Source organism: Ovis aries, chromosome 7, assembly GCF_016772045.2.
Source record: "Ovis aries strain OAR_USU_Benz2616 breed Rambouillet chromosome 7, ARS-UI_Ramb_v3.0, whole genome shotgun sequence".
NCBI classification, from domain to species: Eukaryota; Metazoa; Chordata; class Mammalia; order Artiodactyla; family Bovidae; genus Ovis; species Ovis aries.
In genome coordinates, this window is record NC_056060.1 from 24,964,048 (window position 1) to 24,985,300 (window position 21,253).

General features: G+C 46.7%; 1 protein-coding gene and 1 long non-coding RNA gene across 10 annotated transcripts; one reads left to right on the plus strand and one right to left on the minus strand.

Annotated features, from left to right (window-relative positions):
• Nucleotides 1-1,675: 1,675 nt before the first annotated feature.
• LOC105613565 (uncharacterized) lies at nt 1,676-7,196 on the minus strand. Of its 7 annotated transcripts, XR_009601349.1 has the most exons (6): nt 5,719-7,196; nt 5,166-5,465; nt 4,865-4,973; nt 4,631-4,702; nt 4,457-4,540; nt 1,676-4,369 (listed from the first exon to the last, which is right to left on the minus strand). It is a non-coding gene; the product is annotated as an uncharacterized LOC105613565 (long non-coding RNA). The 7 variants fall into 7 exon arrangements; XR_006060334.2 differs by having other exon boundaries at nt 4,631-4,973; nt 5,166-6,217; nt 6,300-7,196; XR_001041501.5 differs by having other exon boundaries at nt 4,631-4,973; nt 5,166-5,872; nt 6,155-7,196.
• Nucleotides 6,009-15,493, plus strand: KLHL33 (kelch like family member 33). 3 transcript variants are annotated; one of them, XM_027970068.2, is made up of 5 exons: nt 6,009-6,091; nt 6,331-7,107; nt 11,653-12,577; nt 12,696-12,863; nt 12,958-15,493. In XM_027970068.2, exons 2-5 carry the CDS (start codon nt 6,351-6,353, stop codon nt 13,508-13,510), a joined length of 2,403 nt encoding a protein of 800 aa, XP_027825869.1. In that variant the 5' UTR covers nt 6,009-6,091; nt 6,331-6,350; the 3' UTR covers nt 13,511-15,493. The 3 variants fall into 3 exon arrangements, with proteins under 3 accessions (XP_027825869.1, XP_027825868.2, XP_042108157.1); XM_027970067.2 differs by having other exon boundaries at nt 6,009-6,055; XM_042252223.2 differs by lacking the exons at nt 6,009-6,091; nt 6,331-7,107 and adding an exon at nt 7,239-7,689.
• The last annotated feature ends 5,760 nt before the right edge of the window (nt 15,494-21,253 follow it).

Consider the following 21,253-nt stretch of genomic DNA (forward strand, 5'->3'; position numbering starts at 1 on the left):
AGTTTTTGGAATCAGTTCTTTGCATCAGGTGGCCAAAGTGTTGGAATTTCAGCTTCAGCATCAGTCCTTCCAATGAACATTCAGGACTGATTTCCTTTACAATTGACTGGTTCAATCTCCTTGCAATCCAAGGGACTCTTAAGAGTCTTCTCCAACACCACGGTTCAAAAGCATTAATTCTTTGGCACTCAGCTTTCTTTATAGTCCAACTCTCACATCCATACATGACTACTGGACCGTAGCTTTAACTACATGGACCTTTGTTGGCAAAGTATGTCTCTGCTTTTTCATATGCTGTCTAGGTTGGTCATAGCTTTTCTTCCAAGGAGCAAGCGTCTTTTAATTTCATGGTTGCAGTCACCATCTGCAGTGATTTTGGAGCCCCTCAAAATAAAATCTGTCACTGTTTCCATTGTTTCCCCATCTATTTGCCATGAAATGATGGGACTGGATGCCATGATCTTCATTTTCTGAATGTTGAGCTTTAAGCCAACTTTTTCACTCTCCTCTTTCACTTTCATCAAGAGGCTCCTTAGTTCCTCTTCACTTTTTGACGTAAGGGTGGTGTCATCTGCATATCTGAGGTTATTGATATTTCTCCCAGCAATCTTGATTCCAGTTTGTGCTTCATCCAGCCTGGCATTTCTCATGATGTACTCTGCATATAATGTAAATAGGCAGGGTAACAATATACAGCCTTGAAGTACACCTTTCCAGATTTGGAACCAGTTTTGGTCCATGTCCAGTTCTAACTGTTGCTTCTTGACCTGCATATAGATTTCTTAAGAGGCAGGACAGGTGGTATTCCCTTCCCTTTAAGAATTTTCCACAGTTTGTTGTGATCCACACAGTCAAAGGCTTTCGCATAGTCAATAGTAGATGGTTTTCTGGAACTTTCTTGCTTTTCTGATGATCCAGTGAATGTTGGCAACTTGATCTCTGGTTCCTCTGCCTTTTCTAAAACCTGCTTGAACATCTGGAAGTTCATGGTTCACGTACTGTTGAAGCCTGGCTTGGAGAATTTTGAGCATTACTTTGCTAGCATGTGAGATGAGCGCAATTGTGCAGTAGTTTGAACATTCTTTGGCACTGCCTGTCTTTGGGGTTGGAATGAAAACTGACCTTTTCTAGTCCTGTGGCCACTGCTGAGTTTTCCAAATTTGCTGGCATATTGAGTGTGGCACTTTCACAGCATCATTTTTTAGGATTTGAAATAGCTCAACTAGAATTCCATCACCTCCACTTGCTTTGTCCATAGTGATGCTTCCTAAGGCCCACTTGACTTCACATTCCAGGATATCTGGCTCCAGGTAAGTGATCACACCATCGTGGTTATCTGGGTCATGAATATTTTTTTTTTGTATTTTTTTTTTGTATAGTTCTTCTGTCTATTCTTGCCACCTCTTCTTAATATCTCTGCTTCTGTTAGATCCATACCATTTCTGTCCTTTATTATACCCATCTTTGCATGAAATGATCCCTTGGTAACTCTAATTTTCTTGAAGAGATCTCTAGTCTTTCCCATTCTATTGTTTTCCTCTATTTCTGTGCATTGATCACTGAGGAAGGCTTTCTTATCTCTCCCTCATTGTAGGCAGATGCTTTACAGATGTTCTTTGGAACTCTGCATTCAAATAGGTGTATCTTTCCTTTTCTCTCTTGCTTTTAGCTTCTCTTTTCTCAGCTATTTGTAAGGCCTCCTCACACAACCATTTTGCCTTTTTGCATTTCTTTTTCTTGGGGATGGTCTTGATCACTGCCTCCTGTACAAGTGTCACGAACCTCTGTCCATAGTTCTTCAGGCAGTCTGTCTATCAGATCTAATCCCTTGAATCTATTTGTCACTTCCACTGTATAATCATAAGGGATTTGATTTAGGTCGTACCTGAATGGTCTAGTGGTTTTCCCTACTTTCTTCAATTTAAATCTGAATTTGGCAATAAGGAGTTCATGATCTGAGCCAGCTGATCTGAGTCAGCTCCCAGTCTTGTTTTTGCTGACTGTGCAGAGCTTCTCCATCTTTGGCTACAATGAATATAATCAGTCTGATTTCAGTGTTGACCATCTGGAGATGTCCATGTGTAGAGTCTTCTCTTGTGTTGTTGGAAGAGAGTATTTGCTATGACCAGTGCATTCTCTTGGCAAAATTCTGTTAGCCTTTGACCTTCTTCGTTTTGTACTCCAAGGACAAATCTGCCTGTTACTCCAGGCATCTCTTGACTTCCTACTTTTGCATTCCAGTCCCCTGTAATAAAAAGGACATTTTTTTTTTTTTTTTGGTGTTAGTCCTAGGTCTTGTAGGTCTTCATAGAACTGTTCAACTTCAGCTTCTTCATCATTACAGGTCAGCTTCAGCTTCTTCATCATTACTGTGATATTGAATAGTTTGCCTTGGAAATGAACAGAGATCGTTCTGTTGTTTTTGAGATGGCATCCAAGTACTGGGGGCCTACTAGCATACAAACTACTTTTAATATAATTGATGAATTCCTCTTGCTCATTTCATCACCTAAACCTTCAGAGAAGCAGAAACCAGGGTTCTAGGTCATTGTACACTGAAGGCAGAAGTGGAGGACCTACCAATTGTGGCACAAATGCTCAGGTAGGAAAGTGTGGTCCATGAGATGGCAAGGACAGTTCATGCGGGGATACCTGTAGTAGGGTAATATTAACAAAAGTTTACCCATTAGTGGAAAGAAGAGGGGCAATAGAGTGTGCTCCAGACCTGGACATCCTTCTCACCCTGGGATCCCCAGAGGTTCTGGTCCTGGTGAGTACCCCAGTGGCTGAGAAGAAGATGGAAAACACACCAAGGACACTGCCCTCTAGACCACACTCACCACTGTGGAACCTTATTTTCTAAGAAAATGCTTCCTGTGTAAAGGAACAGAGAGAAGATATGAGGTTTTGAGGAGCTCCTCCTGGTTTCTTTCATTCAGCCCAAAGTATTACCCCTCTACTCAGTTGAGTGTTGGTGACTTAAGTTAGGCTGGGAAGCATAAGGGAATTTTGGCCCAGGGACTTAACAAGGACTCTGAATGGTCTGCTGGCCAACTTGTGAGTGACATAGAGAATCAGAAGTCAAAGGGTCTTTTCTGAGGAGGGTACACATTTCTCGGTCAATTTCCCACTGTCTCCCCTTGACACCCAAAGAAGCCAGTGACTTGTTGGCTGAGGTTTGTGGGGAGAAGTGTCCCCAGGAGGTAGTTGATAAAGGAGAGGAAGATGAGGCAGAAGATAATCTGCACCTGGAACCTGATGGGTGCCATCCCCCACGCCCCAGTCCCCCAGGGAGATAGAGAGAGAGAGAGGTGATGGAAGAGAAGGAATAACTCTTCCTCCTCCCTCTCTGCATCTCATCTTCACTGTTCTCTCCAACCTCTTGTTCCCTTTCCTGCCAGCCTCTTTCCATAAAGGATTGTGGCTGAATGGTTGTCCTTTTCCTTCTTGCCTCAAACTGCAAAGCATCCCTTCCCATGCTAGAGGTGAATCTGAAGATTATAATTATCTGGGAGCATGAAACAGGGCACCTCTCACCTGGTAATCATGTCTAGGGCTCATCCCAACAGATCCTTAGAAGGAGAACTCTTTACTTTCCCCTTCAAGAACTGGCATGGGGAGTCTCTCCTTGCAGAACTGGCTAGTTTCAGGCTTGTGTCCCTGGAAATCAGTTCTGTCAACCACACACACACACACCTCCCCACATCCAGTCTGTTCCTGATCTGTCTAGCTCTCACTGCTATCCCCTTAGTCTTTTCACCCCCAACTCAATTCCCCTTCACCTGCCTTGGACTCCCACTCCATGCCTGCCAGTGCCACACCCAGAAGGATAGTCACAGTCACCAGGCCCACCACCCAAAACTCATTTACAGGATCCGTGTTTAGTAGCTGTGCTCCATGCTCCTGGAAGGGCAGAACACAGAGGTTGGGGGTCACAGAGACTTTATTGGCTGATTGGATGCCTCCATCTAATTCTTAAAATGAATTGCCCAGGGCACTGTGATGACCTAGAGGGGTGGGATAAGGAGTGGGTGGGAGGGAGGCTACAGAGAGAGGGGGTATTTATATACTGATTCGCATCATTGTATGGCAGAAATCGACACAACATTGTAAAGCAATTATTCTCAATTTAAAAAAAAAATTGACTTGCCCCGGCTGAAGCCACAAAAGTATAAGCTGGATGGTCAGTGGACTTGAGCAAAGGGCGCACCAAGGAAGGAGATGGGCTTTATCCAGAACAGGTCCAAAGGGTCTTCAGGTAGCCTACCATAAACACAGCCATGGCTACTGCATTGGAGAAAGCAAAGTTGCTTCCGTGGAACTGCTAAACTCAGAACGCGGGCTGTGCCAGACAGGGAAGTAGGTGCCACTAGAGAGCAGAGAAGAGTCAGTCAGTCTCAGCAACTCTCGACGGGACTGGGGGCCCTGAGAGATCATGGAGTCACAAGAGACTTACCACTGGTGGGGGTGACTGAGATACACAGGCTGGTGATATTAGCGGCTAAAGCTGACAGAAGTATCATAATGAGCCATCTGAGCCCTGGAGTGGGATAGGAATGGGTCTCCTTTAATTCACCCAGGCCGAGTCCTAAAGCCCTTCCTACTGTCCCACAGAGTGATGAGCCCATACCTGTGCCTGAGCAGTGAGCCAAGGCAGCAGCAGGTAGAGGCTAGTGCCCCGGATGTCCAGCATGCAATAGATCTGAGGAAGCGGGGTAGGGAGGAAGGAGTCAAGGTCATCCTCAGCCCTCTCACCCTCAGAGCTACTCTTGAGACTCTCCTCTGGAGCAAGACCCTCTTTTCATGCATGCCTCCCCCATCTCAGGCATTCAACCTTTGAGAATCCTGAGCACCAATCTGTTACCGTGACTTCCATGGTCCAGCTAACACAAACTGGGACTTGCCAGGTCTGGACTTGTCAGTCCCGAATTCTCCAGATGATCTCCTTAGGAGCATGGTTACACATGGGGCTCCTGAGTAGAGGTGGAAAAAATAATGTCCCTTGAATGAGATGCCAAGACCCCTCCCCAGCCAGCATGTCAGCAACAAGACCTGGAGGTGCTACGGAGGGAGGTCAGTCCCAAGGAGTTTAATGGAGGATGGATCACCCAGAAGAGCGGTTTTCATCCAACCTTTGTGGATTCACTGTGAGCTATGAGTCTCACCATGGCAGAGCTGAGCAGAGCTTCCTGAAACATGCGGCTGTGGTGGAGCTGTCCCAGGACCATGGGGTTGGCAGAGAACTCAGGGTCCAGTGTCCTTGTCCTTGTTGGCAGGGGAGGGAAGAGGCTGACCTGGGGTTTGTCTCTGCTGGGTAGCACTTCCTCCTCTTCCTGGTAGGGGCTCAAGGTGTTGGCCACCTTGTCTTGTGAAGGGGAGGCCATAAGAGGATCCACGTGGAGGTTAGTCACTATCACCCATTTCACAGGCCAGAACAATCAGAGGGTGCCTCTCTGTTGAACCATCTGGTGGAGAGCAGCCCCAGGGTTGCGTTTGGCTTTCTCACCACTGACTCCACCTCAGGACAAGGAAATCCCTCACTAAGGGTAGGTCACAGTTGGTAGCCCTGACCCATACCCCTTCACCTCCCCCACCCCTCTGCCCTTCTTGGACCGGTGGGTTATACCTGAGATTCACCCCAGTACTGTTCGCCCCAGGGTCTCAGCTTTAGCATGCACAGAAAAATCAACAAAGGCCAGGACTGACCCCTAAACTCACCCTTCACTCTCTCCCAACTTTCCCCCGTATCAGTCCAGACTTTCTTCACCCGCTTCTCCAGCCCAGCCCAGTGGACACTGGGCTGGCTCACTCCACCACATCCCCTCATCCTCCTTGGCTTCCGAGTTTGCTTTGCTCAGCACCAGGACGTGACCTCCAAGTGGAAGAGGCGAGGAGGTAATCTCAGGCCAGGCCCAGGGGATTGGGTGTTGGAGTTTGGGCACCCGGAGACCAGCCCCTCGCCTGCCAGCAATGGCTATAATTAGCCGGGTGCCGCCACTGACAGGGACAGGGTTGCATTCCCTCTGCCACTCGGTCAGAAGTAGAGCAGGCCCAAGTGAGAGGATAAGTGGGACGCTGGTGTCTTAGGAGGGTGACTGCAGGGATGGCGGGGAGATGGGTGGGGTACAGTTGCAGGCACTGGATCTTTACTCACTGTTTTGGCCTTTGCACCCCCAGTGCACTTCGTAGTTGCCTGGTGTAGCCTAGATGCTAGAGCCTTGGGATAGGGGGAGACGGTTGAAGTAGGAAAGGAGGCTGGAGGCAGGGCTTCCTCTGGCCTCTGTGGGTCCAGCTCTTACCCTATCTTCTCTTTCCTCTTTCTGTCTGTAGCAATCCAGCGAACTTGGGCCATGAGCCTCTCGGACTCCACACGTCATCCCTCTGCGGCAGAGGAAGTCTCTCTTCTGGTCCAGAAGGACGACCTTGACCTCCCTTTGCCCACCCACAGAACCTCCTCCTGGCCTCCGTCCCCGGATGAAGATCCTGGTTTGCCCCCTTTTCCTCTGGAAGAGCCTGGCCCCAGGCCCATGACCCCAGGGAGCCTCCCTTCTCCACCCTTGTCCCTGGAGGAAGAAGAGGAGGAGGAAGATGAGGAGGGTGGAGAAGACTCTGCGGAGCCCGAGGGGCTGTGCAGCGAGGAGCATCCCAGCCAGTTTTTCGCGGAGGCACAGCGGCTGCGAGAGCAGGGGTTGCTGCTGGACGAAGAGGTGTCAGTCGCGGGGAGAGCGTATGGGGTGCATCGGGTGATCCTGGCCTCAGTTAGCAGCCTCTTCAGAGGCAGGCTGCTGGGCGGCAGAGGTCCGCAACCCCCCCTCAGCCTGGACGTAACCCCGGCGGCCTGGGAGGCCGTGCTGACCTTTGCCTACGAGGGGGTGCTGGGATCCGCCTCACGGGAGGATGTGCTGGTCGCCGCGGAAGCCCTGGGAGCCCCCCGGGTAAAGGCTGCGGCCCAGTGGGGACGCCAGGGGACTGGAAGTGGATGGGAAGATGAAAAGCAGCCCAGCCAGGCAGAGGAACTGAGAGAAAACCTGCGCAGCATTGAGCTTCTGTACCAAGAAGGCATCGGGTGCGACCTGGAGCTGGAGGCAGGCGGCTGCCGGCTGCGGGGTGAGGGCCTGGGAGGGGGGGCACTGCATTGAGGCAGGTGCATATGCCACCTGGAATGGTGTGTGCAAGCAGTAGCTGATTCGATCCCTAGCATAGTGCTTTTGATCCCTGCTGAAATCAGAATTTCCCGGGGCGTGGCCTTGGCGCCTCTCTTGACCCACTGAGAATGGGGCATGCGCAGTTGAGTTGTTTTCCTAGGCGCACTGACAGATTTATGCTGTGGCTTTTCCAGTGCCCAGAAACAAGAAACTTCCATTCAGCTGGCAGGCGCTAAGATATAGTCCATGCCAGCAGAACAAGCAGAAGGTGATTGACTCAAACAGAGATTAACCATAAGGCCCTTCTTGGCATCTTCTATTTAAGACATAGGAAAAGCTGGAGGAACATGGTGGAAAAAGTTATAGTGTGTCCTTCTGCCTAAGTGAGCTTGACACCATGGCAGACAAGGAGCTCATGAGCAAGGTCTGGTACTGTTTTCCCAGAATCTAAGGCTACCAGGTTGTGGCATTTGGAAGTTAACTCCGCTCATCACTAGGAAAGCTAAAGTGAAAGTCGCTCAGTCGTGTTTGTGGAATTCTCCAGGTGAGAATACTGGAGTGGGTAGCCTTTCCCTTCTCCAGGGGATCTTCCCAACCCAGGGATCGAACCCAGGTCTCCCACATACCAGGCAGATTCTTTACAAGGGAAGCCCCAAGGAAAGCTAAAGAGGATTGAATAAGTTGAGAATTATTCAGATTCTATTAACATTTAGTGAGGTACTGGGTAACAGAATTTTTTTTTTTTTTGCACATGCCATCTCTTTTAATCTCAGGTATTTCTAGCTGCAGATAAAGAATATTAAATTCAGAGATGCTGGCTGGTGAAAATCAGGATAGAAGCCCACATCCATTAGCCCAGTCTGCTCTCACTAGTCCATACATTGCTTCTTCTGCAGCCAAACCAAAGGCACATAGCACCTGGCAAATGGAGCCACAGTGTAGACATATAAAAGTTTAAAATTAAAAAGGATTAGTTTAGATATTATCTAGTTCAGTGCTTACACCTTACTGATAAGGAAATCAGACTTTAAGACATGTCCAAAGTCACATAGCTACTACCCATTAGAAAATGACTAGGACCCAAAGTGCTTCTGGGATTCCCCAAAGGAAAAGCATCCTATCTTAGTCAACTTGAGTTGCTATAACAAAAATACCAGAGACTGGGTGTTTTAACAACGGAAGTTTATTTCTCTCGGTTCTGGAGACTGGATCAGGGTGCCAGAATGGTCAGGTTCTGGTTAGGGCCTCCTTTCCAGTTTGTAGATGGCTGTGTTCTCACTATATCTTCACATGGCGGAGAGAGATTGATGATCTCATGTCTCCTCTTATAAGAGCACTAATCCCATTCATGAGTTCCACCCCTCATACTTAATTACCTCCCAAAGGCTCCACCTTCAGATACCATTATGTTGGGGATTAAGGCTTCAAAATATAAATTTGGGAGGGGCCCAAATGTTTAGTCCATAACAGATTTTGAAGTATTTGTTATAATTTCTGATAGCGCTAGATGGATGGGGGATTTAAAATTTCATAGTTATAAAGTTTTCACTAGGATTTGGAATTTAAACATACTTATATTGATGCTTTCACTTCCTTAAGAAACATTCCAACTTAATGGTGGGAATATGTCACTTAAAATTCTGGAGAATAATGATAAGTAAGAAGGGGCACAAAATACAAGTGATTGTAACTCCTTTGACAGTTGGCTGAGCTATAGGCTGATTGATGGTGTGGAAGAGGAGATGGTTTACTTGAGGAATGCAGATTTTCTCAGGGCAATATATATGTGAAAGCTGTCACTAATGTTTACTGCTTGGGAAGCACCGAGCTACTACCTACTGCTTAAAAAGACAATGGAGAGCCATGCTGACATCACTTGCCCTTTGAGAGAGGTGGACATGCTGCAGCTGGTCAAAGTAGCCTGAGGTTCATAAACCTCACTGGGAGCTTGGGTCTGTGTGACCTGCCTCAGAGGACTTCTAGCAGCATTTTCCCGCTTTTCTGTAATGAAGCATTTCAAACACAGCAAAGAAAAGAGAGAATTAAGATGACCACTAAAACACTCATCACCCAGACTTAACAATTAACATTTTACTATATTTCTTTCTGGAAAAGGAAATGGCAACCCACTCCAGTATTCTTGTCTGGAGGATCCCATGGACAGAGGAGCCTGGTCCATGGAGTTGCAAGAGTCAGACACAACTTAGCAACTAAACCACCATATTTGTTTCATCTATTTATTTTTTGGTGAAGTTTAAAGTATTTCACTCATAAATACTTGGGTATGTGTATCTCTAAAAGAAGACATTTCTCATATAACCACACTATCTAACAAAATTAATGTGTTAGTCACTCGGTCATGTCCAACTCTATGCGTATGCAACCACATGGACTGTTGCCCACCAGGCTCTACTGTCCATGGAATTCTCCAGACAAGAATACTGGAGTGGGTTGCCATTCCCTTCTCCAGGAGATCTTTCCTGACCCAGGGACTGAACCCGGGTCTCCTGCATTGCAGGCAGACTCTTTACTTTCTGAGCCACCAGGGAAGCCCTTTTCTCAATATCACCTTATCCACACTGAAATGTTCTCACTTGTCCAAAATAGTGTCTGTTAGAGCTGTTCTGCTCAATTCAGGAGCCAGTCAAGATTTACACTGAACTCAGATGTCTCTGAAACTTCCTTTACTCTTGTCCAGTCCTCTTTCCCTTTATTTTTCCTCCCCCTTTTTTTTAAATGATTTGACTTATTGAAGAAACAAGATTAGTTTTCCCATAGAAAGCTCCAATTTCTAGATTTGTATGCATTTTCCTTCTGTGTTTTGTTTTTAACTTGTTCTTTTATCCTTTCAATTTCCTAGATAAACTTGAAGTTAATCTAAAGGTTAGATTAAAGTTAAGTATCTTGGTCAGAATACTTCATACTTGATGCCAATTGCCTCAGATTGAGTCACATTAGGAAGCATATGTTGTTGTTCGCTAAGTTGTGTCTGACTCTTTGCCACCCCATGGACTGCTGCATGCAAGGCTCCCCTGTCCTTCATTAACTCCTGGAGTTTAGATTCATGTCCGTTGAGTCAGTGATGCTATCTAACCATCTCATCTTCTGCTGTCCCCTCTCCTTTTGCCTTCAAGCATATGAGTTCTAGTTATTTAACAACATTTAAAAACATATTTATTTGGCTGTATTAGGTCTTCGCTGCTACACAAGGGCTTTCTAGTTGTGGTGTGCAGGCTCAAAAGAACATGGGCTTAGTTGCTCTGTGGTACGTGGGATGTTAGTTCCCTGACCAGGGATCAGACTCACATCCCCTGCACTAGAAGATGGATTCTTAACCACTGGACCACTAAGAAAGTCCCCTAACAACATTTTAAATAATTTATTTATTTTTAATTTTTAATAGGACATTTTCAGTGTCATGAGGGCCATGCACATAAGCAGGGAACTGATAACGCAAGTATCCTCAGTGCAGCCTGGCAACAGTCCTAGTGCATGACACTCTGCCCAGATAGCTACTACACGGAGATAAAAAATAAGTCACTCCCTTTCACTAGGACTCAGTTTCCTTATCTTAAAATGAGCATTTGAACTAGATGGTTTTGAAGGCCTCCAGTTTACAGTGTCGTGATTCCATAACTCTGTCAAGGAGGTGGATATGCAAAGAAAAACTATAACACGTGGGAAGTATTAAGCACTAAATCTTGGGTAAGAGAAGATGACAGTTAGATGAGGTTGAATCATAGCCATTCCTGAGTGTGGTACCATTTTCTAAGTAAAATCTGACTAACAGAATGGCTGATGTCAGTGGCTCTTCTAACTGTAGAGGAAAGAACTTTATTCTGTGCACAGTATGGAAAGACCTATATAAGTTGCACATTGGTCTTTGCAGTTTATTTTTTACCCCCTTTTATCAAATGTTCTTTATAGCCTCTTCTCCACATAATCAGTCAAGACCCTTTTTCTAATTGGCCTGCATCAAAAAAACTAAGGCAATGTTTTTCAAGGGGCTTCCCGGGTGGCTCAGTGGTAAAGAATCTGCCTGCTAATAATGCAGGAGACAAGGAAACACAGGATTGAACCCTGGGTGGGGAAGATCCCCTGGAGGAGGAAACGGCAACCCGCTCCAGATTTCTTGCATGAAAAATCTCATAGACAGAGGAGCCTGGCAGACGACAGTCCATGGGATTGCAAAGAGTTGGACACGACGGACCACATGCACACAATGTTTTTCAAAGTGTCTTCAGGTCACTAACGTGAGAATCATGCAGGGTGCTTGAAAATGTTAAAACAAAAATTCGTAGGATCTCCCTCTGGAGCTACTGGGTCAAAATCTCTGGGGGTGGGTCTGTGAAAATTTAATTTTAACAAACACCTAGTGGTGTTCTGGTGCGCATATCAGTTTAGCCTGTGGTCTTGGGTGGTTAACGCAAAGTGGGGGTTGTGAAATTGAGAGAGTGCCTAGTGGTTTGCCACACTCTGGATTCCCCTCTGCTTCTCCCTCTTGCAGTGCACCGAGCAGCCCTCGCCTGTGGCAGTGAGTTCTTTGGGGCCATGCTCCTGAGTGGGATGAGGGAATCCCAGGGCACAGAGGTGTCTCTGCACACCATCTCTGCCCAGGACCTGCGACTCCTCGTCTCTTTTGCCTACTCTGGGGTTGTGCGGGCAAAGTGGCCAGGACTACTGAGAGCTGCCCAGGCTGCTCTGCAGTACCAGAGCTCCTCCTGCCTGGCTCTGTGCCAGAAAGCCTTGGCACGAGGCCTCAGCCCTGCCCGTTGCCTGGCCCTGATCCCCATGGCAGAAGCCCCAGGGTTGGAGAGGCTCTGGAGCAAAGCCCGTCACTACCTCCTCACGCACCTGCCGGCTGTGGCTTTGTGCTCCAGTTTCCCTACTTTGCCGGCAGCCTGCCTGGCTGAGCTCCTGGACAGTGATGAGCTACACTTGCAGGAGGAGTTCGAGGCCTTCGTGGCTGCACGGCGTTGGCTAGCTGCCAACCCTGACACCGAGGAGTCAGAGGCCAAGGCCCTGCTTCGATGCGTCCGCTTTGGCCGTATGTCCACCAGGGAGCTGCGGAGGGTAAGGGCAGCTGGGCTGCCTCCACCCTTGAGCCCCGACTTGCTGCATCAGCTGATGGTGGAGGCTGAGGTTCCAGGACAAGAGAGACGGAGGGAGCCTGACCAGGCACTGGTGGTGATTGGCGGGGACGGGCTCAGATCAGACATGGCCGCCAGACAGCCATCCCGAGGAGTGTGGTGGGCCCGGGCCTTTCGCTGCGGCATAGGACTGGTTCGAACTGTGGAGTGGGGGCAGCTGCCTGCCCTGCCTGCCCCCGGGCGCTTCCGGCACGGGGCTGCGAGCCTAGCAGGAAGTGTGCTCTACGTGTGTGGGGGACAGGATTTCTACAGCCACTCTAACACCCTGGCTTCGACTCTCAGGTATGGATGGGCTCCAGAGAGTGGCAGGTCCCAAGGTGGGCAGCTGAGGGAGTTTGTGGGCCAGCCAACAGCAGACTCCCAGGGTCACTCTTCCCATCTCTTGTCCCACTGTCTCCAGGTGGGACCCCAGTCAAGAGGACTGGGAAGAGATGGCACCTTTGTGCCAGCCTCGGAGCCTTTTCCCCCTCGTGGCGCTGGATGGACTGCTTTATGCCCTGGGTGGACGAGACAGTGGTATTGCCCTCAGGTCTGTGGAGACTTATAATCCTGAGCTCAATGTCTGGAGGTGAGCAGGGAAGGTGGTGTTTCAGGCATCAGGGGTCTTGGCAGAGGAGAGCTGAAGATGACTGATGCCTGACCACGTGCTCTGTTCTCCACAGGCCAGCACCTCCTCTTCCCGAGCCACGCTTTGCCCATGCAGCTGCTGTTTTGGAGGGCCAGCTGTACATGAGCGGTGGCTGCAGTGAGACTGGCCAGTACCAGGCCTCGTTGCTGCACTACGATCCCAAAGTTGAGAAGCCGGTGACACTTCTGAGCCCTATGGGGGTGCCTCGGGCTGGCCACGTCATGGCTGCTCTGGGTGGGCGGCTGTATGTAGCAGGTGGGCTAGGTCAGACTGGGGATCTGCTGAGCTTCGAGGCCTATGATCCAAGTACTGGCAGCTGGACTCACCTGACCCCCTTGCCCTTCCCCCATGTCGGGGCTGCAGGTGCCGTGCTGCAGGGGGAGTTGCTGGTGCTGGGGGGCTACAGCCACCGTACTTATGCCCCCTCGCACCTTATCCATGCCTATTGTCCTGGCCTGGGCCGCTGGCTGTGCCTGGGAACTCTGCCGAGGCCTCGGGCTGAGATGCCTGCCTGCATCCTGACTCTGCCCGCTGTGCAGCACGTGGCTTTGGTTCCTACACGGCATCAAACTAAACCTGCTGGGTGAGAGGGAAGCAGTGGTGGATGGAGGGAGGAAGGGATAAGAGAGGACAGAGATGATGAGTGCAGGGAGAAAGAGAAGGCTTTTTTCATCACAGCATTTCATTCTAGCGCAGTGCTTTACAACTCATAAATCACTTTTGTATATATGATCTGCGTTGAGGAAAAGGTGGTTCTGGAATTCCTAGGGAGAGTATGGGGGAAGGAGAGGCGGTTGAATATCTAGGTAAGGAGAAGAGACCTAGGGGCAACTCTACAAGGTTTAGGGACCCTGGCTCGATTCTTGGTGGGGAAAGTGCATCTAATTAGGAAGACAGTCATGAAGCATTGGTAGCAAAGGTGTAGGGGCCATGAGAGAACAGTCAGGAAAATTATGATTCTGACCAATGGATGAAGGAGAAAAATGAGGAAAGGTCATCTGTGAAAAGAGTTGAGGAGTGTGTTGGGAGGACTGTAACTGCTGCTTCTTTTTACTCTCCAATTCCTGGGACACCCAAACCCTCTTGATGATGTTCTTTCTCAGGTAGCTGGTAGACCCAGTCTAGCGTTTGTGCAGCCACACACTGCAGGCTGCCCCTAAGAGCCTCTTGGATTTTAATCTGAGGATGAATTTCCCTTCCGGACCCGGCATAGCACAGGGGCCTGAGATGCCAGGGCAACCAGGCAGGAAGGCTGCAGGTGGGGAAGATGAGGAGAAAGAGGGAGGCGTCCATGTGGAAAGGGATGAAGGATTTGAGGGCATGGGGTGGGAGAGGTCAGGGGCTGACTGGCTTCTTTCCTCCCCTTTGGGATGAATCGAGGGATCAGGATGGAAAACGATACAGTTGTGGTGTGTGGTCCTAAGTTGTGAGAGGAAGCGGCAGAGAGGAGAGAGGCAGAGAAGACCCAGAAAAGTGGTTTATTTTTCTGTTCCTTTCTTCCAGAGTTTTTTGAATCCATTTCCCTTTCTCCTGGCCAGGGAAAGCTGAGTCAGATGTTTCCTCTCTCTCTTCCTCTATCCTGCTTTTCCATCCCCTTTCCCCTTCTCTATCTTTTCTCCTGTCTCCCTCACAGTTAGAAATTATCTACTGTGTGCCAGGTACACTGTGAGGCACTAAGGACCCCAAGGTCAGGGATTTTGACCAGAACACAGACTTGTAAGCAAATACAAGTTTTACAGTGGACTTAGAGGTATGGACACTTGCCTCATAGTTCTCACAAGAGCCTCACACTCCACAAGCCTCACAGTTGAAGGTATGAAAGCCCAGAGGACAGAGAGGGAACTCTGTCCAGGAAAGCCTTCTTTGAGGGAAGGCATCATTTGATGGGTATAGATTGGATCTTGAAGGTTCCCTAGAAACTCATCAGTCTGAGGAAGGAGGCATTCCAGTCAGAAGAAAGAGGCAAATGGGATGTATGGTGCCCTGTGTCTCCACAGCAAAGGGGAAGTCAGTATTCCAGGGGTTCTTCAGGGAATTCTGCTGCTATTCCAGCCTACTGTCTTCCCTGAAAGCTTCCTGAAGACAGGGGCTTTCAGTTAACAATTGTGTGTTCCCTTCCTCCACAACTCCCCTACATCTTTCCTGTCTGGTGTTTCCACTTCTGACCCCTGAGCCGCTTAGGGCGAAGGAGGGCCAGTTCTTTGTACAGGTCAGTTTTCTCTTACCACTGCTTATTAAGATTCTTACTCTGCTAAGGTCAAGACGAGGGAGCTTCCTTTGCTTCTTTCTTCATCTTGACATGTTTTTGTTTGTTTTGAGATTTCATTATTTTGCTAAGGTTTTTTTTTTTTTTTTTCTGTATCTCTGTTTAGGAACATAGTTGAAAATGAGGAGGGATATGTAGAATATATAACAGAACAGAGAAGAAAGATTAAACAGGACAGGGAAGAAGGAAATTGGAAGCACTGAGAAACTACAAGGATTGAGTCTTTAGGGTGAACTTCTGTGATCAAGTTCTTGGTGATTTGTATGCAAAGACAGACTTAAATAAAGGTTTTGCCATGACTGAATCATTCTTGTCTGTGTTTTCCATTTTAAAAAAACATTCCATATCCTTTGTAATTTGGTTTTCTCCACTGTACTACCCAAACCATTCTCCCTCATGTCACTATGACCTATTTCCCACCAAATTAAACAACCTAAGGCCATCCTCATTCTCTTTCATCTTTCTGTAGGAACTGGCTGGCTTGAAAACTGGCTTTTGAAAACTAAAAATTTCTCTTTCCCTGTCTCCAGAGATGGTGCACTCTCCTATTCTTATTTCTCCGATCCAAAGAGGCTGCAGAAAGTCAAATCATGGTGTCCAAGAGGGTATGGTGCCATCCCAGGTGGAGCTGATAGTCCAAAAGCATGTAGATGGGGGCAGATGGTTGCAGAAGGCTCTATCACTAGGCTTTTAAATTTTTCATTAATTTTATTTCTGGCTGCGTTGGGTCTTTGTTGCCTTGCAAAGGCTGTCTCTAGTTGCGTTGTGCAGGCTTCTCACTGCAGTAACTGCTCTTATTGCGGAGCACAGGCTCTGGGTGCATGGGCCTCAGAATTTGCAGCACTTAGACTCAGTAGTTGTGATGCAGGCATTAGTTGCTCCGCAACATGTGGAATCTTCCCACACCAGGGATTGAACACGTGCCCTCTGCCTTGGCAGTAGATTCTTATCTACTGCACCACGAGGGAAGTCTGCTAGCCTTAGTTTTGAAACGGCGGTTGGAATGAGAAGAGAGGAAAAGGTTTCTGATGTGAAGGGGGACCCTGGCCAATGGTCCACTCTTCAGTGAGAGGGTTCTGGATTAAGCCAGGTAACAAGATGGGGCCTTGGGCAAGTGCACTGAGATTCAGGGCAATATTTCGCCTCCAGAAGGGAAGTGGAGTGAGAATCAGGAATTAGGACAGAAATCATTCCTATAGAGTGGGCAATCATGGCAATCCAGGAATTAGGCAACAGTTTGGTGAATTCCTAGAGGTGCAGGATTCTTATTTTGGTAAATCAGATAATGAGCCAAAGTGTTGTATATCCTCCCCTACTTGCTGCCTCCACAGTCTTCCTTCAGACTCCTTTCTGGATGAGGGTAGAATTTGCATACTTGCTCTCATCTTTTCCAGGTTGATACTGGATAGGACTAGGAAGTGTGCAGTTTCAGTACCGTTAAGTCTGTTAGACTATAAGAGTCTCCTATGCCTAATTCATGGACAGTGGAGCCTGGTGGGCTACAGTCCATGGGGTCACAAAGAGTTGGACTGAGCGACTAACACACACACACACCTAATTCTGGGTTGTCCATGTTCCTCTCTTACCTTGCTTCATAGTGCTCTTCAGAAAGCTCACTTCTCCTCTATCCTAGGCCTTAATGACTCACTTGGGTTCTGGTTAAATTTTTCTGTTTTTTAGCAGCCCTCACCTCCACTTGGATTTACCACTATCATCATTTCGGACTCAATCATGCTTTGTTGGTGCTATCATTTTTCTTAGAGCTTGTTTCATATCACCTTGAGCTTGTTCTCCTCTTATTTGCACTCGACTCATCATGGAATTCTGTACTACTGAAACAGGAACTTTACTGATTCCTTCTCCCAGTATTTTCCCTGTCAAATATACTGTCCTGGGCATCTGGAAATCTGATAGCAGAGAAGTTTAAAAAACAAAGGAAAAATATATACAAAAGAGTAAATATCACATAAAAATCCTACTTCAGGAAACTCCCTGACAGTTCAGTGGTTAGGACTTGGCCCTTTCACTGCTGTGGGTCAGGGTTCAATCCCTGGTTGGGGAACTAAGATCCCAAAAGCCCTCCAGCGCATCCAAAAAAAAAAATATCCTACTGCAAAACTAAGTGCCATTATTTATCTAGACTGACAGTCCAGGATATAGAGGCAACAATATCCAACTCTAAACAGTGAAAAACTACATAGAAAGATTGTTCAGTAGTACATGGAATGAAGAGATTTTGGAGAGAGTGTAATTCCTTTACACAGTGTAAGAAGCCAAGGCAGGTGGCACAGTCTGGATAATGAAGAGGAACATTTTCAGTGAGTGCAATCTCCAAGTGACATAACATGGGGACCCAGAGACTGGCTGGGACAAGCATCACAGGTTAGGTTTATATGCAGGACAGTCATAATTACTCTTTTAGGGCCACAAACTACATTCCAAATCTGAGCTAACTCTTGGGATCAAAGGATCATAGCTGGAAAAGTGTGAATTTATCACAACTCCTGCTAATACAACTACAAAAAAAATACATATATATATACATATGCCTATATACAAGCATGAATACATGTGTATGTCATTAGCGGTGAGATTATTGTCTTTTATAGTCTTTATTTCCTCTGATAGACGTTTATAGATGATTCAAAATACAATCATTTGTATTTCTCATCAGAACAGTGAAAAAAGTACAGCTTGAGGGTGAACTGAATTAGAAATAGTAACTTGAGCTCAAGCTCCAAATCAATTACTGTTTTGGTTATCATGAGTAGATCCCTTAATCACTTTGAATGCCAGTATCTTAATCCATAAAACAGGGATAACACCTATATATGAACATCATAGGGTTATTATAGTCACAAGCTACAGAACTTGGGATAGTCCTAAGGACCTCTATGCACATCTTGAAAAGAATTTAGCTGATAGTTTGTAAATTCAGTTTCCAGGCTACATCCTTTTAGATTAGTGAGCTAGATGATGCCAAAAAAAGGGGCCAGTGTGCTGCAGCACCCCCTGAGACCACGAGTGCCATACAGAGGGTTACAGGTTTATGCCCAGCTAATGCAGACTAACATTGCTCCTGCGATAGGGATATGGATTCATCTGGACTCCAGCTGAGGGTAAGGCACTTAGGGGGCTAGAGGTCTTCTAGTTATATATCAGTTTGACTCATCAGCAGACAGGTAATCTGAGCCCCAATGCATTACATACTTTTCAAACAACTTACTGATGAACGTCAACTCTCATAACAGAGAAAGAACTAGTTTAAATGTTTGCTATGTGCCAGGCAGTGTGTTAAGTGCTTTACATGCATTATCTCATTTAAATGCCAATAAAACCCATAAAAAGTTGATGTTATTATTACCCTCATTTTACAGATAGGGAAACTGAAACTCAGAGGCATGAATTTATGCACCCAAGGTCATAGAGTTTATAAATGCTGAGCATTATTTAAACACAAGTAGAAGGACTTTGAGCCTGCTTTCTTTATCATACCACATCTCCAGTGTAGATTCACCTCCATGGATGAAACTTATTGATGAAACTCTTACGTGGACTCTAAAAGTGGAAACAGTTAAAGGTTATCAATATCTTCTAGCAATCTATAATGGAAAAGAATCTGGCGAAATTCCCTGGCAGTCCCATGGTTAAGACTCAGCGCTTTTGCTGCTGTGGCCTAGGTTCAATCCCTGGTTGATAGCAAGTGCTCTCAAATAGGTGCTTGTTCATAAACCACTTGTCCAGTGCAAGTGGACTTGCATAGACTTGCATAGATTGAATAGAAGCTTCTCTGGTAGCTAGCCATAAAGAATCCACCCACAATGCAGAATAGGCAGCTTCCATCCCTGGGTGGGGAAGATCCCCTGGAGAAGGAAATGCAACCCACCCCAGTATTCTTGCCTGGGAAGTCCCATCTACAGAGGAGCCTGGCAGGCTATAGTCAATGGGATCCAAAAGAGTCAGACACAACTGAGCAACTGAGCATACACACACACAATTAGGCTCTAATGTTATTTCAAATAGAAACATAAGGCATTTTATGCATAGTTTAATATACACTAAAATTTCTAGGAATGCCACTACCATGAACAACGTGGGATGACTATACCTTGTTTCATTCAAAAATTTGCTAAAAATTATTCTGGAAAATCATGCTACATCAGCAATTCTGTTTGTGATATCTGAATCACCATTGAACATCCCCGTATCATGCTGCATCTGTAACTGTTAAATTCAAGGTGATTTTATAGAGAGATGTATACATCTAAGTATCTCATTGTGTCTTCTTATCGTGTCCAACTACTTATGTATATAAACACGTATAGACATAATTTTATAATAAATTACCTTCTCTCTACTGTTTTTTAATATCTCTTTAGACATTTTATAAACTTTTGGACTGTGTATCTAGCTAAAGCACACTATTTATAATTTATAGCTCAGGATCAAACAGGGAATATAAAAATATTTCTTATAAAAAGAGTGTTGGGACTAATGGGATAGGTGGTAAGAGAGGCAACCAAGGAAGTTAGGTGGGATCTGGTGCCCTCGATTCTGAGATGAAGCTCAGTTGTCACCTGAGAATGCAAGCGCCCTCCCAGGCTTGTATGCATGCTCAGCTGTGTCCGACTCTTTCAAGACCATAAATTGTAGTCCACCAGGCTCCTCTGTCCACAGAATTTCCTAGGAAAGAATACTTTAGTGGATTGCTACTTTCTCCACCAAGGGATATTCCCCACCTGGGGACTGAACCCCTCTCTCCTGCTTGGCAGGCGGACTCTTTACTACTGAGCAACCTGGGACCCCCACTCCCCATCCTTAGGAAAAGTGAAGTTAGTCATTCAGTTTTGTCCGACTCTTTGTGACCCCATGGATTGTAGCCCATCAGGCTCCTCTGTCCATGGAATTCTCCAGGCAAGAATTCTGGAGTGGGTTGCCATTTCCTTCTCCAGCAGATCTTCCTGACCCAGGGATCAAACCCAGGTCACCCACATTGCGGGCAGACTCTTTACCGACGAGCCACTAGGGAAGCCTACCCTTTAGTTCAGTTCAGTTCAGTCGCTCAGTCGTGTCCGACTCTTTGCGACCCCATGAATCGCAGCACACCAGGCCTCCCTGTCCATCACCATCTCCCGGAGTTCACTCAGACTCATGTCCATCGAGTCAGTGATGACATCCAGCCATCTCATCCTGGGTCGTCCCCTTCTCCTCCTGCCCCCAATCCCTCCCAGCATCAGAGTCTTTTCCAGTGAGTCAACTCTTCACATGAGGTGGCCAAAGTACTGGAGTTTCAGCTTCAGCATCATTCCTTCCAAAGAAATCCCAGGGCTGATCTCCTTCAGAATGGACTGGTTGGATCTCCTTGCAGTCCAAGGGACTCTCAAGAGTCTTCTCCAACACCACAGTTCAAAAGCATCAATTCTACAGCGCTCAGCCTTCTTCACAGTCCAAATCTCACATCCATACATGACCACTGGAAAAACCATAGCCTTGACTAGACGGACCTTAGTTGGCAAAGTAATGTCTCTGCTTTTGAATATACTATCTAGGTTGGTCATAACTTTTCTTCCCTTAGGAAGGGGATATTTTACTGGAGACAGATAATCATAATCTGTTTTATATGAGGTAAGCATTTTTCTCCTGCTGGAATCTGTTTGGCTCTGCTCTTTATGAAACAGCACTAGCATTACCATCGTAAAGGTCACTTGTCTCTTTCCTGAGTCTGGTCCCACCTTTTGGGAAACAGTTCTGCATCACTCATTCAGAATGGCTCCAAAATTTTTTTTGTAATCCAAGGACCTCTCCCAGATGGACATAGGCATGCTCTTAGTTCACTCAGGCTTGATCATTTGATATTTACATCCTGTTATAGGCCATTGCTTTAGACCTTCCCTTTCCTTTTACTTCTATTTTTACCAAGTAACTTGCTCCTGAATTAACAGTCTCACTATATTTGATACCAGAACAAAATGTGTCCAGATCAGCAGCGAACATTGGAAGACAAAAGAGGAAATTTCGCAAAGTAAGATAATTTGGTAGCAGGGGAAACCTGAGGGACAGGAAA

What these genes read in the sequence shown, in the direction of transcription:
- KLHL33 (XM_027970068.2), top strand. Translation starts at nt 6,351, where the DNA reads ATGAGCCTCTCGGACTCCACACGTCATCCCTCTGCGGCAGAGGAAGTC. An exon ending in ACCCTGGCTTCGACTCTCAG is followed by an intron (nt 12,578 to 12,695) that starts GTATGGATGGGC and finishes CACTGTCTCCAG; the next exon opens with GTGGGACCCCAGTCAAGAGG. An exon ending in CCTGAGCTCAATGTCTGGAG is followed by an intron (nt 12,864 to 12,957) that starts GTGAGCAGGGAA and finishes TGTTCTCCACAG; the next exon opens with GCCAGCACCTCCTCTTCCCG.